Below are 18,042 nucleotides of genomic sequence, written 5' to 3'. Positions count from 1 at the left end.
TGTTTCTGTAACCATAGCGATCGTCGATGCTTTCCGCCCCGTACTTCAGTCTGTATCTGCCAGCTTTTCACATTTTTACATTGTCTTATCAACATTTATGTTCCAAATCAAATAGGTTTTCACCTTTGCAACCTATGGTGATATTATTTATAAGGGGGGCTTGAGTCTGTCCTCCCGTCCGAATATCAGGCCCAGGATCTTTGTCGCATGTCATCGGCTGTGTTCCGCCAGCTTAAATAAGAATAAGACTTCCTCGTGTAATCCCCCTCTCTCCAATCTTTCCTGTCTCTCTCAACTTTGGCAAACATGCCAGTAGGTGTCAGTACTGATAAGGTGCTCCACACCTGGCTGACCATGTGCTCTGATTCCTCCGGTGAGAGGGGGATATGCGCAAAAAACAATAACGTAATATCACGGTTGAGTCATCTAAATTCCTTAAGACATTTTTCTCAGTATTCAGACAGTCAGTTTACTGGCTGTATGAGTAAGAGGCAGTTGTTGGCGGTCTTGTCCCATCCCTGACCAGCTGTGGTTAGCCTCATGCACTCTGTCTCACTCACACTTCACAGTATCAGTCTAATTAGCTGCACCTCCTCAAGGCGAGTCAAAATGAGCTTCCACATTGGAGGACTGCTTTCACAAAGGGGCGCAACATTTTGTGAGTGTTTGTAATAACCTTTGGCTGTAATTAAAATAGTTGTTGTGTTTTTTTAAATACCATAGCCCACTGCTTAGGCAAGAATGTGTGTTTTTATAAATTATTATATATTATATAGTTTAATCTGTGACTGGGCCCACTGCAAACAATGTCTCCCAGTTTCAGATGAACAGGATTTTTGATGTTACTACACTAGCCAGAGCCTTTTTCTTCACTTGAATGCTAACTGTGCACAAAACTAGGTTAACTCCATAAAAATCAACTAGGACAAAACAACTACCTGTCTGTATCTTGTTGGTCATTCAGTAAATATTTCTGGGACACTCTCTAAATAGCTCCCATCCATCACTCCTATGCCGGATGCACTAGGGTTTGCATCTTTTACATGTGTCAGCTCCTTATGAGGTATCTCATATCTGACCCACAGGCATCACATTATCAAGCCACCTCAGGATCAACAGCAACTGGCACGTGCAGTTAAGCAGATAGGTGTGTCAGACCCTTTGATCACCCGTGTCTCCAGCCCGGTTACGCTGCCCTCACACTAGGGTGTGGGATTCCTGCCCTGGCCTCAGCCGGTCCTATCCCACAAGGACAGGAGTTCCCATTCAGAGCTCTGTGTGGCCCGTTCTCAGCCATATCCCTCCAACCCAGGAGCCCAGCAGCCAGCCAGCTGGCCAGGTGGCATGGTGGCAGGAGACCTCCAGAAACTGCCTGAGGGCCGGAGCCAACAGCGTCGGCTCTCCAAGACCCCGCGTCCGGACCGGCGGCCCCCACAGGACGGGCCACGGAAGTCCCGCAAGAAGCTCCAAGTCATCATCTGCGTCCTCCTCGTGGAGCTGTGTGAGAGGTTCACTTTCTTTGGGATCGTGTGTAACATGATCCTGTTCTGCACTGTGAAGTTGGGCTACGACAATTACCTGGCTGCTACCGTCAACCTGTGCTTCATAGGAGCCAGCACCCTCACTCCTGTTCTGGTTGGGTGGTTTGCAGAAACCTGCTTAGGAAGGACCAAGGTGCTCTACCTGTGTGCTTTCCTTCACTTCTTTGGTAAGACACAATGGGCTCAAATTTCATACATGTTTCCTGTGTAATATAGCAGTTTCTATCTAATGTGAAAATGTTGGAACAATATTGCTAGACTGAAAAACAATGTCATACCAGAAACAGTATTTTTCTTTTTTTTTCTGTTTACTTTTACAGTAAGGATTAACACTAGAAAGGCCAAGCTGTGGTCAAGCTGTGGTCAACTGACATCTGTTTTGAATTTTTAAAGTTTTCAAAATGTCCCTCCATCACTTTCCCTAGACCCAATTTCTGTACAATCCAGTGTTGATATATTTTCAAAAGCACACAAGGAAACAGTAGTTCTTATTTACCCCCTTTGCTTAAATACTTGTTGGCCATCTCTAAGACCCCCAAAAATCCACTGGTCTTTCTAGTGTTAACGTGAAAGAACTGTTCATTGGTGTTTATTTTAGTACTTTGGAGTGGGTCAAATCTGCCACTTTAAAAAAAAAAGATAGCTATCTGAAGATGAGAGATGAGCAAGAGAGATGCAAAATCATCTGTTGGGTTATTCACTCTGAATCATGGGGTGTTGGCATCACAGCTTCACGTTTCACCACTTGTCAAGTTTGACCTTTAGTGTGAGCTCAGTCCAAGAAAGCCTAAACTGTCAGTAATCCTGTTTCAGTGTTCAGTCATGACTCTGCACTGAGCAGTCCGAGTCACACCCGTGTTTGAAATCAGCTGCAGCCTGACGCCACGACCCTCACCTGTCACTTTACTCTCCAGGAACAGCCATGCTGCCTGTGGTGGCGTTCCCGTTCGAGGATTTCTACATCGACACTCATCACATGACCCACCAGCTGGAGCCTCGGGAGCAGCAGATCCTCTTCTACACGGGCCTCCTGGCTGCTGCGCTGGGCATCGGCGGTATCCGGGCCATCCTGTGTCCCATGGGTGCCTACAGCCTGCAGGGCTATAACCAGCACCAGCTCCTGTCCTTCTTCAACTGGTGGGTGGTGTTGGCGTCCGCATGCAGGGCAATTAGGTCTGTCAGCCGGTCTCCTCGTCATAATGAAAGAGTCTTTCTAGCAACTGTGCTTTGCAGTTCAATCATTCTGCCTGGTGGTATGTTTCCAGAAAAAAAATATTACTGTACGATTTCCCATTTATTTGTAAATCATTTTCTAACATCTGCAATCATGCTATCAGTCAGACATAAAATTATATATATTAAAAAACAATTCCATTGGGTCCTAAAATTGTGCAGAAGAGGATTAGGGCCACGTGAAATTCTGAGATTAACCTCTGAAATCAAATACATTTTTTATGTGGTCCTAATCCTCTTCCATAAATTTTAAACTTTGTGTATTTTATATTTTTAAAAATCAACACAAAATCAGGGGTGATTGGAAACTGGAGGAACAAAGGGTCCTTGCACTCTGGTCTGAATTCCAATTGTGAAAGAACGAGGACAGCTAGTTTAGCTGGTTACTGTGCCAAAATGTGCTGCCCAGACTTGTCTGGGTTGTTGTAGTCAACAACAACATTCCTGATTCAACACTTTCCTTCAAATTCCCCTGTATGAGACCGCCACCTCTGTGCTCAATACAGACATAGTACTTAATCATATCTTTATGGTGAGGAGGAGGCTGAACCTTCTCCCTCATGATATCTCTTGGTTTCTGACAAGTCCAGGTCAGTCCAAATATATTTATTATTAAATATAGAGTATAATATAAAGTATTCCCCTATATCCCAAACAAACCCCTGGACTCTGCCACTTTATTCTAAAAAGCCCTAAAATACCTTTCATTAAAGTTAAGAAATACTGTAATAATTTTTCCATTCCCCTCAGGTTCTACTGGTTGGTCAACCTGAACTCTACTATTGTGTTTCTGGGCATTGCTTACATCCAGCAGTCAGTGGCTAAGAACCTGGGCTTCCTCATCCCCTTCACCTCTGTACTGCTGGCTCTCCTCGCCATACACATGGTGCGCAACAAACTCACCTTCAAACCCAAGAAAGGTAACATACACAGAAAGAGAAAGAGACTCCAAAACAGTTTTCAATCAAACTTATTATATAATATATATAACTTATAACTTAAGTCAAATTCTGCAGGCTCACACCATTCCTTCCTTCTTCCTTCTGTCACAGCTGGTTCCTTACTGACCACGCTGGGAGTTTTCCTGAACTCCCTCAAAATGTGCTGCCTCCACTATCGCCACTTGAGCGGGGATGTGGCGTCTTGGCTGGACCGGGCCAAGGAGAACAACGGCGGGCGTTACAGCGAGACGCACGTGGAGAACGTGAAGGTCCTGGCCAGGCTCTTCCCTCTGTACGGGCTGCAGCTGCTGTACAGAGCCTGCATCACACAGGCAGGTCCATGGGGAAACAACAGGGTTATACATAAGAAATAAAAAGAACCACTTTCACTATTCAAACTTCCAGATTCCGCCGTTTATCCTCAAATCCGTACCTCGTGACGTTTCCCACAGATTCCCTCAGGTTACTACATTCAGACAATGAACTCTAACCTTCACCTGACCGACTTCCTCCTGCCCATCGGTGCCATGAATGTGATCAGCATCCTGCCTCTGCTGCTCCTGGCCCCGCTGATAGAGTGTGCGACCACCTGCTGCCTCTCCATGGACAAAACCCCTCCGGCGCCCGCCAAAGTCATCGGTGAGTATTTCCGTACGCACTCATGGCGCACTCCCGCACGCAGCTTTTTTTTACGTCTTCACCTAAACCTCCATGCATCTCTCTTGTCTCCTCTACCTTTCTCATCCTCCCCCGTTCCCTTCTGTAACTACACTTCCTCCCCCCCCCCCCCCCCCTCCTGCAGCCCTCTCTCTCATCACCCCTCCTTGTCTGTCCTCCCCCTTCCAGCCCTGGGACACGCGTTCGCGGCCCTGTCAGTGCTGGTGGCGGGCCTGTCGGAGCTGTGGAGGAAGGCCCACCCCCTGGTGGAGCAGACGCTGTCCGGGAAGGTCCTGCAGGTGTCGTCCATGCCGTGCTTCCAGCTGGCGCCTCAGTACATCCTCCTGGGTGTCGCCGAGGCCCTCGTCACCCCGGCGTGTGAGTGAAAGAGAGGGCGAACCTCAGAAATGCAGCGGGAAAGAGTTGCTATTATGAAACGAGAGATATTTACTTTGCACTGCTCTCTTCTGTCCTTATCGCCCCTGAACTGGCAGGTTCTCTCATTTCTTTCCAACTGACCCCCAGCCACATCAGAGGGATCTCCCTGCACTTCCTCACTCTGTCCTACGGAGGGGGCTGCTTCCTCGGGGCCTTCTTCACTCAGCTGGTGTACTTGCTCTCTGGAGGTTAGAAATAATATTGCATGCTTTCCTTTCATTAATAAATGATCGTGGAAGTGGAGTATGATAAAAAGCTTAACGATTTTCAGTGTAATAAAATGTTATTTTATATCATTAATAGTATGAGATGTGGATGTCCTGATGTCATTCCTGATTACAGGTAACTTCTACCCAAATGTACTCCATGATGGGAATCTGGAGAGATTTTTCTTCTTCCTAGCCATGCTGATGGCTATAAATACCCTTGTGTGTTGGAGGATATCTTACAGGTACAGAATTACCTCTAACTACATGGACAATAAATTGAAATTAAGGTTAGAAGTAGATCCAACTATTGTCTGATTGCACTACTGAATAGCATGATGTATTTATATGGATTAGACTGTGTGACTCATGTGCATACAGTCCACTGGTATTGCTTGTGTATGTTCAGCAGTAGGTGAATTGCTGTTGAATTGCTGCTGTCTATGGTACACTGACATGGTAAAGCACAAGAGTAAAACTGTTTTCAACAGGAATAAGTATTAGCAAATAAAACAAAATCAACATTACATACAAACAACAAAAGTATAATGAACACATATTGTTATTGGCCTGAAGTGTCTTTTCTGTCCGTCCTGATGCTGTGCAGGTACACAGACCTGAGTGTGCAGGGCCGAGGCCTGAGCAGCAGCCCTCTGGCTGAGAAGCTGCTGCGGTACAAAGCCTGTCTGCGCTTCTACGACACTGTGGATCGCTCCTACACTCACGCCTCCATTGAATCCATCCTGTGACCTCATCATGACCTCTGCACTCGGTGGCGCTGGCGCTACACCTGTTGCTGCGATGTAAATATCTGTAACTTTGGGAATGTAGGGTGAAACTGTATGAATGAAGTGTGTAGGATGTAAATTGTTGGTTTTGTTTGCTGTTACAAATATGATGTTACAAACTGATTTGTACAAATACCAAACTTTTATTTTATGTCACCAGCACTTTCAAGGAAACATTACTTTAAATTTTGAATGCCTGAGCATAGGCCACTATGCTTCTGTGGTGTGAGTGAATTATTTAGAACCTTTAAAAATGTAAACAGTATCGAATGAAATCAAATAAACAATAAAGACATAACATTGCTATGGTAATGTTCTTTATTTGAGTGCACAAGCAAAGTAACAATGCTGATAATTTCACTGAAATTACATGAAGAATACCAATAATCTCATATAAACTTGAAAGTGCTAATCAACAAATTATTTGACAGATTCCTGAAAAGCTGATAAGTAACATAAATGGTAAGTAGCAGTTGAACGTCTTTTTATATGGTACGTAGCATAATTTAAGAGAAATATGCCCAAATGGAATGCAAGTGATTCCTCTTGGCTTCACATTTAGATTCAAAATAAGAAATTCAGTAAATAATAAGTAAAAAGAGAAGCCCTTAGAAAGTTTGACCTACACCAGCAAAAAGTGCTTTATAAAAGTAACACTTGCACCTCAGTAGTTATGTCTGTGAATTATTGCATTTACCTATGCATACAAGCACTGCACTTTTCAAATCCATCTTCATATTCCTCTCTCATTCTTTTACCTTTCTTTTTATCCCTGCATTATAAATCTATATAGAAACACATGGCCCCATAGGCGAGTTCTGCAACCAACATGTATTACTGTGCATTGATTTACAGTTTGCATATTTTCAGTGTTGCACCCAAATCAACACAGAACCCGGGGTAGAGAGGCTCAGTGAATCTGGTTTGGACTTGGTGCAGGCGTGTAAACTCACTGTCAGAGACACTGTAGAAGCACAGGATTCCTGCACAGTAGTCAAGGTACACTCCGACTCTTGGGAAGAGTGGCGGAGGAATTTTGGCTTTGTGAATGTTGTTGTGCCAAAACGTGCAGCCGGACGACTAAACTCCAAGACAGATCATTGTGTCCCAAAACAGCAGTCGTTCCCTGAGCCTTTCCTGCTGATGCCTTTGTATGCAACGGCCACTTCGACGATGCCGCCGTCCCACTCCACCTCCCAGTAGCGGTCACCAGTCAGGCCGTCTGTGCACAGCGCCTGGTGGTAGTAGGTGAACCTGTCGGGTGATTGGGGTGAGCCTGGTCCCTGTCACTCCATGATATCTCTCTGTTTCTGTCTGACAAGTACAGACATGCAGCCACTGTGTTGGGATCCACCTCCAGTTTGAGGTCTGTGGAGCAAGATAAAACATTAATTTAGCCTGTGTTCATGTGCGTGAGTGTATGGGCAGTAGTCGATTTGAGGAGGGATGTGAGGGGATGCCATCCCCCTTGAAATAAAAATAGTCAAAACCATCCCTTTGTAACACTGCCATCCCCCTTTCATCCCTCTTTATGGCACAAAGATATCATTTAATCAAGAAATGTGTGAGCCACTTATTATTGCATGTCTTTTTATTGGTTGATGGCACAGCAAAACCTGCAACGCGGCTATGACACCTTGAGGATATTATTTTGGCTATGGGCTGGTGGGCAGGTAGATCTGCGGGACTTCTTCAAAAAGAAGAAAACTACAGGTGTGGGAAATGTCAGGAGTCATAATGATTATTTTCTATAATTTAGCCTACACTGTTTGAAGCGGGGCAAAAGAGAAAACAGAGATTAAACAGAGATTAGATAGTTAGTTGACAATTTAACATCAAAATTATATACAATTATATAATAAAATAAAAACATTAGGCTACATCATCCTCAACGGGATGTTTGCCAGGCAACAAAATAAATGGTGAAGATTAACCTAGTTTGAATTTTGTTGTTGAAGTGGCAGGTAATAACCATCAAAGAGAGGAAGCCCTTTGTGTGTCGTTCTCAGGTAAGCCCAAATAAAATTTGACTAAGGAGAGCACAAAGGCGTTTACTGTAGTATGTGCTGAATTTTGTACAGTGGCTCATAATTTACTGCTTTGGGTGGTAATCTATGGTGGTCAAGGATACAGATAACTGCTAAGGCTGAAACAAATGTAACACATACACACACACACACACACACACACACACACCAGGTTCAGGTTGATGTTTTAGACGATGCGGTAGAGGCAAAGCAAGCAGGAGAGGATGACAAAGTGAGCATGAGTAGAGGTTTGATAACTATAAATTTGAAGTTTGGATAAGATAAAAGTGCCATGAGTATTAAGTTATGTTAAGTTACACTTGATTGTATTATCTGTATTTGACCCATCCTAACTACTTAAAAGCAGTGGGCAGCCACAGTGCCGCTCCCAGAGAACAGTGCCTTTATTAAGGGCATTGGCAGGAGTATCTGATACTTAACATCCCTAACTTGCATGTCTTTTGAATATAGAATTACCTTTGTGTTGTTGCAATATAAACAAAAGGGTAAACAGCTGGTCCCCCACCCTCCACGCTGTCTTCGCCACTATCAAATTGTTTGTCTTTCATAAGACCCCACCATCCCACTTGAAATTTGTGTACAAATCGACTACTGTGTATGGGTGTGTGTGTGTGTGTGTGTGTGTGTGTGTGTTGCTGCTATTTGTGCAAAGTTCATTAACATAATGCTTACTTTTATATTTAGTCAAAAGATATGTCCTGGAAGTTGTTTTCTCCTGCAGCATAGGAGTTTTTGACACTATGGGAACAAGAAAAAAAACAAATGTCACACTCATCATTCTCTCTATAAAACAACATATGGTTTGTTTCTTGTCTTCCCACTTATACAGTTTAGAAATCGCACTGATCATACATACGCATGTTTTTCTCAAGAACGCTCATTATTTCATTCTTTTCTTCTTTGCACATTTTTTCCAGTTTAGATTTCTGCGCAGTGACAAACTGCGTCAGCATTTCATGGCTTTTGGGTGAAGTTGTGGATGCAGGGAGGTCAGCGACGGCCTGGAAACTCTGCATAAGGAACAAAACGTATATTAAGAGACAGACAAAGACAGGTGGGACTAACAAACACATTTCTCAATTTACACACAAAATCAGGGGGCAAATCTGAAAAGAAAGAGTGGCGAAGTATGTCATCACCCGAAGAAACTGGATGGGATCCTCCGTTAGCGACAGCTGGTTAAGCTGAGCCTCTCTCCTCCTCAGCTCAGACACTTCACACCTCAGCTTCCCCAACAGAGCGTTGGTGCGATCCACTGCCGCCTTCTCCGTCTCTCCAACTTTCTGTCTCATCTCGGAGCACCTCCTCTCCACGGAGCGGACGTATGAGCAGATGTGCTCCATACACACTCGCTCAAAGTCGTCCAGCGTCTCCCACGCGGCAGCCTGGTAGGAGAAACATTTCAATTAGTCTTGTTCTCTCCAACAATGACATTTAGAGTTACAGACAATTGACTCCTGTACTAGTCTAGTTTATATTTCCCCCAAATCATTTACATATGTAATTTGATTTTTACTTGTTTTCCATTTTAAAATACAACCTTTACAGTGTCAAACCTGAAATTAAAGGATAATCTTAAAAGAGAATTTCTTTTAAGTTTGTGCCAATGGTCTAGGCTGCCCCTCTCCTTCACATCATTCCTGGTGGAGTCTATACACAGGCAGCAGAGTTAGAGATATCAGGATGTTTTCCTGCCTTCAGAAGAAGCCATTTTGCAAAAGTTTCTGTTTTGACATTTCATTGTGCTCCAGTTACATGTTTTCATATCGTGTGTATTATGTTATGCTCTGCTTACTCAATCACATGACACCTACAGGAAGAAGTGGAAGTCCTGGAAGTCTCTGCTAGGAAATAATCCCTCAAAAACATGTTGCCTTACAAACTTTATTGTCACAACCTTTTCTTCTTATTAGGGGCGCCTTTGTTCACCGGGACAACAGCTAACTCCAATTAGGGAGTTTGATTCTCACGTGATATTAACATTCATTTTATTTTTCAGTTCATAACACAATGTATTGATAAAGGCCCAAAGGAGGAGAGCCACTAAAGTTCAGGGATGACCCCTCACCCTCATGGAGTCTGCAGTCTGTGTCACTTCCTCTATTTCCCTCTCGGAGTCCAGCGCTCTGTGCTCAACCTCCTGTTTGGTCCTCTCCAGGTGCCTCTGTTCAAACACAAATAAAACAGCTTATCACAGCCTCGGTCAAAGCAAAAGGACCGTAAACAAATGATTTCCCAACAGCTCAGCTAACCTGCCTCTCGGCCCTCTCTGCTGCCGCTGGCACAGTGTCATGGCCTCGGTGTTGGTCCACGGTACACATCAGGCAAATGCACTGCTGGTCTGTGCGGCAGTAAATCTCCAGCAGCTTGTCGTGACGGCGGCAGATGCTCTCGCGGACTTTCTCGGAGGCTTGCACGAGCTTGTGTTTCTTCAGAGGCGGCACCTCAAAGTGAGGGGTCAGGTGTGTCTCGCAGTACGCGGCCATGCACACGAGGCAGAACATGACGGCCGGCCGCTTACTGTCGGTGCAGGCGTCGCACCCCACATCTGCAGGTGAAGCGCAGCGGTCGCCAGCAGCACCTGGGTGGGTGTTGTCTTTACTTGCCGCCTTGTGTTTGTCCAGCAGGTCGGTCAGCAGCGTATTCCTCTTCAGCCTCGGCCTGGGTCTGAAGGTCTGCCTGCACTGGGGGCAGCTGTACCCTGCTTTCTGCCTCTCATACTGGTCCCAGAATCTGTTGATACAGTCCATACAGTAACTGTGTCCGCAGGCCGTCGTCACTGGATCCTTTAGCAGATGTAAACAGATGGAGCAGTCGAACAGCTCCTGATGTTCTGCCATTTTTACTTTGCGACTGAACAGTTTAGGCTACTTTCAGTTTCTATCAGGGAGGAGGGGCTTTTCTCTGTGACTGAGAGCGCGCTCACATTGGCATGTTTTGGTCCGTGTCAGTGCGATATGGTTTGAATATTTGGTATGCTTGAAATACATTGTTTTTCACCGCATGGGGATTTAACGTTCTGTGACATAAGGCTTTGAGAGCGTTGTGAATTGGAGGAGGGAGAAAGGAAAAAGGAAAAAAAAGAAAAAGTAATATATAACAAAATTTGAAAGTGCAATTTAATTCTCAAACCTCCCAAATTCCTCTTAACTTCCAGTGATAGGACCAGTTGGAGGAGCAAACATCGCTCTTTGCTGCAAATTAATCTTTTTTTGACGTGAGAAATAATATTTAACTGGGCTACTTAATATTCCACTACCACAATAACTACCACTATTAATAACGTATTCTTTTTTTAGGCTATGTCCAGTAGTTACTAAACATAGTGCATAGAAAGTATGTTTTGTATCCAACGAGTTTCTGTACTGTCTTCATTACTGTTTATAAAATCACTCACGCATGTGAGGTAACATATAGACTAATTGCACATTTGAAGCTATTTTTGGTACAACAACCCTTGTGTTTTTTTTTTGTTTATATCTTACTAAGGTATACCTGATGATAAACTACTTGTGTTATCCTTGTTATCCGGTCTGTTGATCATGACCAAGATAATGATTAGTTATGAATGCTGAAAATTCAACATCCATAACTAATGATTATCTTGGTCATATATTTGCTATTAGTCAAAGTGAAGTGTTTGCCATTGAATCCCCCCTCTGCATAGTTCTCTTTAGTTCTTTAGTTCTTTAGTTCAAACAAGCATGCCATTGCTAATGATACACAGTAATACTGGTTGTCATGGCTGACCTAAGATGGTCAAGCTTCACTGTGGTCAAAATCTCTGGTATAATTGCACTGTAAAGTAAAAAAACATCTTGTACAATGTAATGTTGTTCACGTGTTGTAGTGTAACTGCCTAAAACAATGAACTTAAGACAATTAACTTCAGCTTAAACTTTTTTTAGTGAGGAAAAAGACAAACAGGGTGGAACTTCACTACCAAGCATCTCTACTTCTCTGTCTGTCCCTTGAGTTTTTTGTTTTTTTTGTAAATTAAACATTCACATAAAAGAAACATGACCCAATTATAAATGTAATGAAAATAAATTCCATATTGCAGTAGTATCAGGTAGATTTCCAACAGAATGTGAAGCTTGCTGTGTTATCTGATGCAACCTGTGCTCTATCTATTATGTATCTATATACAGTATGTATTCATCTATGCCTGTAAAGTCTAGGGGAGTTAATCTAAAAAAAAAAAATACACCCATCCTGCCTGTTTGAGAGCAACATTTTACATTCTTTTGAAAATCTACCTCTATGTTTACATGAAACTATATCATCAAGACTACAGGAAGAAAAAAATGAAGTATTTAATCCAGAAACAGACATTAAATATTATAACACTTAATTCACTTTAGTAAACACAGGCCTAGGCTGATGTCAATAAATTGTCACTAAGTTTACAGTTGAAAAGTTTCATTCCAAAACAAAGTGACACCTACTCTGATAAACAGTCATCTCTGCTTTTAAATTAAGCAAAGCAAAGAACAGCAAACAATTTATTTCCAAAATGGATAAACTTTTGAAATGAAAATCTTTTTAGCAGCGGTGTTTAACATTTATAGAAGAAAGTGCACAGAAAATAAACACTACGTATTATTGATGCTGCACTCTTGTGATCTTAATAGTGGACGCCCTTTACTCTGGCAGGAGAATCCTAACAGAAGATCCTCTGGCAACCATGAACCCCGGGTGAAGAGGCTGAGAGAACGCGACCTGAACTCTGTGCAGGAGCGTCATTTCGCCAGAATCCGCCAGACTGTAGAAGGACAGGATCCCCGCCTTATGATTCAGATACACTCCCACCCTGGAGGAGCAGGGGACGCGTACTTTTGTTTTGACTTCATCGTGCCAGAACGTGCAGCCAGATACCGAAAGGGACAAGCACCAGGACCGGTCGCTGTACCCGAAGCCGCACTCCTCCACCGCCGTCCCTTTATAGCAGACGGCGACCTCCACCCTCGGTCCCTTCCACTCCGCCTCCCAGTAGCAAATGCCAGATAAGCCTTCAGCACACAGCACCTGGTCGTATTCTGTGAATCTCTCTGGGTGGGCCGGGTAGCTCTGGGCCTTTTTACTCCATGTCACCTTGCGGTTTCCCTCAGACAGCGAAAGGTATTCAAATGCCGTGTTGGGATCCAGACTGAGCTGACAGGAGTCTGGAATTTAGAAACTGTTATTATTCAGTTGCTGTGATATAGCGTGTGTGTGTGTGTGAGTGTGTGTGTCAGAGACAGAGAGAGAGAGGCACAGAGACACATGTTCATTAAGGTATTTATGTCAAAATAACACCTTACACATGGAAAACTCCTGTCTTGTCTTGGGATCAGGATCAACTTGCACTGAAACAAGAAAAAACATCACCATTGTTTTGTTATCCTGAAAACAGCACTGACATTTGGGAGAATCAGCAATTTTGTATATAATTTCATTGTACCAACATGAAGTTATTTTCTCACTTTTCTCAGATATGTCAGCGATAGCCTTGGACATGCTTTCCAGTCTCTCTCTCACATCAGAAATCGCTTTCTTGACAAACTCAAAAGGCATGTGCAGCTGGACGCTGGCGTCAGACGTCACGTCAGATTCTGGACGGGCAAATATAGACTGGCAACTCTAGAAAGGTTAAAAAAAGAGAAACATAATATAAATACAACATAAACACAGTTTGATCAAATCACACACACACACAGAGTCAAAGATCATTGGACTTTCCTCTCTGAACCTCACAGACCTCAACACAGGTATCTATCTATCTATCTATCTATCTATCTATCTATCTATCTATCTATCTACCTACCTACCTACCTACCTACCTATCTATCCATCTAGCCTACCTATATATCTATGTTATGTCCACCTGTAGGAAGTGGATGTGGTCCTCGGTGAGTGAGAGCTGCTTCAGCTCCTTGTCTCTCTCCCTCAGCTCAGCGATCTCCCTCTCCAGACGCTGCTCCAGTGCCTCTGCTCGGCTCATCGCAGCCTCCTCCTGATCTCTGATCAGCTTCTTCACAGCAGAGCGCCTTTTCTCAGTCGACAGGATAATTTCGGCAAAGGTTTTCTCGCTTTCATCGACTGCCACATCAGCAGAACACTGACAGTGCAAAAAAACAGAAAAAGAAAAAAGCAGGCTCTTAATGTCCATGAAGAAAATGGACTAACAAAATGACCATGTGAACATGTGAGATAATATTCACCTTCAGTGTTTTCATCGTCTGCCTCAGCTGTCGCAGCTCCTTCTCTTTCTCCTGAATTCTCTGCAGGTAGCTTCGCTTTTTCTTTCCAAATTGTTTCTGAAAACAAATCATATTGTCCACCCCGCTGTTTACTCTTGAATTGTGCAGTGCCAAAACAATAGTGTAGCCTAAACACGCAGGTCCATCTATATTAGATTGACTGGTTGATTAGTTTATTAAAGTGTCATACACACTTGGACTTACATGACACTACCAACTAGTTACATGGGTGTAAGCCTACATCATCAAAAAATGAAAAGATTCAGCAAACTCAGATATCACACAGAATATCAACAGATATCAACAGAATATCCTGCCATTTCCCCCTATGCGTTACATATGAAGCGAGCAATATGGAAACTACCCTTTCTAAAACATAGTTCAAGTTTTTCATAATCATCTAGCCAGAAGAAATTCATAGACAGAAGTCATTTTGCTATAGGCCTACAACACATTTCTTAGAACAACAAATGCCGGACAACATAACATAAAATGAAACTCATTCTCAGTTTCTCCCAAATCACAAACATATCTGGAGATACCTAGATTATTCCTTATTCATGCGATTACTGAGAACAACCAGAGTGGATAATTAAAGTCAAATAAGACCAATCTGTGACCCATCGGTTTTGATTTGAATTTTGAGTGATATAAGATTACTGATTATGTAACAACAAAGTCACAAGCAAGCTGATAACTCCTACCTGTTTGTCTGTCCTCTCTGCTGCAGCCGAGACAGTGTCGTGACCTTTGTGCTCATCCATCACACACAGCAGACAGATGCACTGCCCGTCAGTGCGACAGAACACCTCCAGCAGTTTGTCATGTTTAGAGCAGATCTTCTCCTGTATCGAAGCTGAGATTTCCACCAGCGTGTGCCTCTTGAACGCAGCAGATTCATAGTGGGGCTGCATATGGGTGGCGCAGTAAGAGGCCAGACACACCAGGCAATACTTGACAGCTTTGAGCTTCCTCACAGTGCAGAAATCACACTCCACGTCCCCCGGGCCGGCTTCGCCCTGGGCAAAAACACCACGGTCATTTTTGCCCCCTGGAATTAGTTTTTCCACCAGCTCGGCCAGTACCGTGTTCTTGTTCAGGACAGGCCTCGAGGTGAAGGTGTGTCTGCACTGGGGACAGCTGTACACCCTGCGGCCCTTCCTCTGATGCTCCTGATCCCAGTAGCCGTCGATGCAGGCCTTGCAGTAGTTGTGCCCACACTGCAGAGTCACGGGACTCCTCAGCAGGTCCAGGCATATCGAGCAGCAAAACAGATCTGGGTCTTTGGAAATAGCCTCTGCCATCTTGACCACGGCACACGCTCTAACTTTCGTTTTGTTTTCTGAAAACGAAAGTTAGACAGTATGGGAGTGGTTATAATGTCTGTTGTCTGACTAGCTCTCCGCAGATAAAATGTAATACAGATGCCAGATAAAGAAGTAGCGACGTTTAGGCTTCTCCACAAATAAATCAACTTGTCAAAAATACACCAGCTTAACAATGTTTTGAATATTTTACTTTATAGTCGAACTTACTTCTCCTCGAGGCATTGTCACCCCCTTGTATTGTTAATATGTATTGATACTGTTACTGATACTGATAATACTGTATTGTGTGATAAAACATAAAGAAATGTGTTGCTTTTTATGATATCTAAATATTTAGAGGGGATGAAACGAGGAGACAACATAGGAAACGAGGAGACACATTTTCATACGAGATTTGAGCAGAACGCGAGATTTCTGTGGTAGCCAAGGAAACTGTGAGGAGTCTAGTCCTGATGATGTTTGTGTTCGGCACAGAGCGTTTTGAACGATGGACTTACCGCAGCCGATCAGAAAACGTTTAGGAGATTTCTCTCGAAATGTATTTATTGACCAGAGTCGTACCCAGCTAACCCCGGAAGACCATGCAGCGTTTTTGGGACATGGTGAGTAAAAATTCTGTTGTGGACGTGTACAAGTTAGCATTAGTTAACCTAGCTAACGCTAGGCTTCAGTAGCATCTGTTTATCTTCGTTATCGCTTTCTGTTTTTACAACGGTAGCCGTAACTTACAGATGCTTTAACCACATTTCCCTTTTTGCATGTCTTTGTTTTCAGACAGAAAGGTTGTATCCAGTCTCACACTCCAGATGTCTCTGTACTTCAACATGTGGTTCTTCCCCTTGTGGTGGATCAGCGAAGTCGTGATGCTGGACCTCAAGGTAAAATAGAGAAAGGGGGAGAAAAACTGTGTGTGTGTATGAGAGAAGGGGATTTGGGGCAATATCCACAAATACTAAATCCTCCCAAATAAAAAAAACATTTTGTAATCGTGTCAGGAACCCCCATTCATACATTATCAAGTCTTGGAGTGGCAGAGAACAGAGCTCAGTTCACTGAACCCCATAAAGCTTCTAGACAACCCTCAGTGTGGCATAACCAAATTACAGTAAAAACAAACTATTGATTTAGGAAGAAAATAACTACATCCCAAAATTAATTGGAAACGTATTTGGTCATAAACAGACAGTACACATTGGCAGAGTATATAACCATTCTGACTGATCCTAAATTCTCACTAGCAGAGGGAGAGTCAAAGAGAGACAAAAAGTTTTATAATACAAGAGTGCATGTATATTTTATGTATTTTCTGATAACATTTCTATGTATTATTGTTGTGACTGTCATTTCCACCAGTATCCTGCCCTGCCAGACTACTACAAGTTCATCCTAGTCACTGTTCTCATCCTGATGACTCTGATTGAGCCCATTAGACTTTACCTTGGCTATGCTGGGAACCTGCAAGAAAAGGTAGCGTGTGCACCCATGGACACAAAAGGAAACATTTATAATCAGGTGTATAGAGCTGATGTGGTACAGGTCAACATAACACACAAAACCCAGAGACAACAATACTTTCTCTAACAGGACGTGAAAACTAGAATAAACCTTTTGTTCTCTATTTTCTGCCTGTATTTGTTGAAGGTCCCAGAGTTGGCTGGTTTCTGGCTGCTGAGCATCCTGCTGCAGTTTCCGCTGATCCTTTTCCAGCTTTTCAATGAAGCCATTCTCATATTGCCCATGGAGAGGGGGGTTCACATAGTTCTCGCCATGTTCGTACTCACACAGGTAAGATTGCGTTCCACCTGAAAGTTGAGTGCTGGTAGTTCTACCGTTTCCTGTCTGAACATTACACATAACTGAGATTATCTTTCTATCTTATTGTTTGGTGATTCTCGTTGATTAATTAATTCAATCTCTATCTTGTTTCTTTCTCCTCAAATCACCCAGGCTCTCTCTGGTTTTTTGGCGTTGCGAGAGATGGTCAGACACACAGAAAGCCAATTCCATCTCCGACAGTTTGACTGAAGTCTGAAACTCTTACCCTGACTGCCTTGTTCACCACCCGTCTGCAAAAGCATTGTTTCATAACATTTGTATTAAGTGCAGTAAGTGGGACACTATTTCTTTTCCACAATGACTTATCAAAGAGCCTTGGTAAAAAGTTTGCACATATTTATTTTTGTATTTTATTGACATTTTGGTCCACATGTTTGTAGTTTTTATAGTGTCAATAAATGAAATGTACGTAGCATTCTGCCTATGTATCATCTATTACTATCTATCAGTTAAAATAATGAAGACCCTCTGTAGGTGTACGCTGAGAGTTCAAGTTTGAGGGTTTGTCAGTAAATCCTGTCCCTACCAGTCTCAACACTATACAGAAAATGAACCGGCATGATATGTATTATAGAAAAACTCAGTTTTATCATGGTTTATATCACAGTTTGCCAGTTGACTGTATTTTTTATGAATCTATAGGGATAGAGGATATTGCACAGTATATTATCTAAGTTACATGGTCACACTGCTTATTTCCTACCACATCTGTTGTTTAGCATGCCTATTGACGTTCTAGCAGAAGCACAGTGTGTACTCATGTTCTTCATCCATCCACAGAGGT

General features: G+C 43.1%; 3 protein-coding genes and 1 pseudogene across 3 annotated transcripts; 2 read left to right on the top strand and 2 right to left on the bottom strand.

The window, feature by feature from the left end:
- The first annotated feature begins 306 nt into the window (after positions 1-306).
- Positions 307-5,765, top strand: LOC139654037 (solute carrier family 15 member 5-like). The gene is made up of 10 exons (XM_071531057.1): positions 307-373; positions 1,313-1,708; positions 2,456-2,678; positions 3,525-3,694; positions 3,827-4,047; positions 4,168-4,354; positions 4,562-4,750; positions 4,867-4,998; positions 5,153-5,261; positions 5,624-5,765. The coding sequence occupies exons 1-10, from the start codon at positions 307-309 to the stop codon at positions 5,763-5,765; spliced, it is 1,836 nt and encodes a 611-aa protein (XP_071387158.1).
- Positions 5,766-6,231: 466 nt separating this feature from the next.
- On the bottom strand, positions 6,232-10,819 carry LOC139654047 (E3 ubiquitin/ISG15 ligase TRIM25-like; annotated as a pseudogene).
- An 802-nt stretch (positions 10,820-11,621) lies between these two features.
- On the bottom strand, positions 11,622-15,401 carry LOC139654046 (E3 ubiquitin/ISG15 ligase TRIM25-like). The gene is made up of 6 exons (XM_071531067.1): positions 14,799-15,401; positions 14,056-14,151; positions 13,719-13,952; positions 13,318-13,474; positions 13,156-13,200; positions 11,622-13,017 (listed from the first exon to the last, which is right to left on the bottom strand). The coding sequence occupies exons 1-6, from the start codon at positions 15,396-15,398 to the stop codon at positions 12,497-12,499; spliced, it is 1,653 nt and encodes a 550-aa protein (XP_071387168.1). The 5' UTR covers positions 15,399-15,401; the 3' UTR covers positions 11,622-12,496.
- Positions 15,402-15,866: 465 nt separating this feature from the next.
- On the top strand, positions 15,867-17,620 carry LOC139654050 (transmembrane protein 17B-like). Its single transcript, XM_071531069.1, has 5 exons — positions 15,867-16,024; positions 16,197-16,300; positions 16,776-16,889; positions 17,064-17,207; positions 17,370-17,620. The coding sequence occupies exons 1-5, from the start codon at positions 15,910-15,912 to the stop codon at positions 17,445-17,447; spliced, it is 555 nt and encodes a 184-aa protein (XP_071387170.1). The 5' UTR covers positions 15,867-15,909; the 3' UTR covers positions 17,448-17,620.
- The last annotated feature ends 422 nt before the right edge of the window (positions 17,621-18,042 follow it).

The sequence above is a fragment of the Centroberyx affinis genome, unplaced genomic scaffold (genome assembly GCF_046629955.1).
Source record: "Centroberyx affinis isolate AG114_WGS23_722 - 3 ecotype Tasmania unplaced genomic scaffold, CSIRO-AGI_Caff_v1 ptg002027l_1, whole genome shotgun sequence".
Classification (NCBI taxonomy): Eukaryota; Metazoa; Chordata; class Actinopteri; order Beryciformes; family Berycidae; genus Centroberyx; species Centroberyx affinis.
This window is presented reverse-complemented; position numbering and strand designations above follow the sequence as displayed.

Excerpts from the sequence above, each read along its gene's own strand:
- LOC139654046 (XM_071531067.1), bottom strand. The coding sequence starts at position 15,398 with ATGGCAGAGGCTATTTCCAAAGACCCAGATCTGTTTTGCTGCTCGATA. Across the intron at positions 13,475-13,718 it reads ACCACATCCACTTCCTACAG|AGTTGCCAGTCTATATTTGC; the intron begins GTGGACATAACA and ends TAACCTTTCTAG. Across the intron at positions 13,201-13,317 it reads CGCTGACATATCTGAGAAAA|TGCAAGTTGATCCTGATCCC; the intron begins GTGAGAAAATAA and ends TTCTTGTTTCAG.
- LOC139654050 (XM_071531069.1), top strand. The coding sequence starts at position 15,910 with ATGGACTTACCGCAGCCGATCAGAAAACGTTTAGGAGATTTCTCTCGA. Across the intron at positions 16,025-16,196 it reads TGCAGCGTTTTTGGGACATG|ACAGAAAGGTTGTATCCAGT; the intron begins GTGAGTAAAAAT and ends CTTTGTTTTCAG. Across the intron at positions 17,208-17,369 it reads CCATGTTCGTACTCACACAG|GCTCTCTCTGGTTTTTTGGC; the intron begins GTAAGATTGCGT and ends CAAATCACCCAG.
- LOC139654037 (XM_071531057.1), top strand. The coding sequence starts at position 307 with ATGCCAGTAGGTGTCAGTACTGATAAGGTGCTCCACACCTGGCTGACC. Across the intron at positions 374-1,312 it reads CATGTGCTCTGATTCCTCCG|GAGCCCAGCAGCCAGCCAGC; the intron begins GTGAGAGGGGGA and ends CCTCCAACCCAG. Across the intron at positions 4,751-4,866 it reads GGCCCTCGTCACCCCGGCGT|GTTCTCTCATTTCTTTCCAA; the intron begins GTGAGTGAAAGA and ends CTGAACTGGCAG.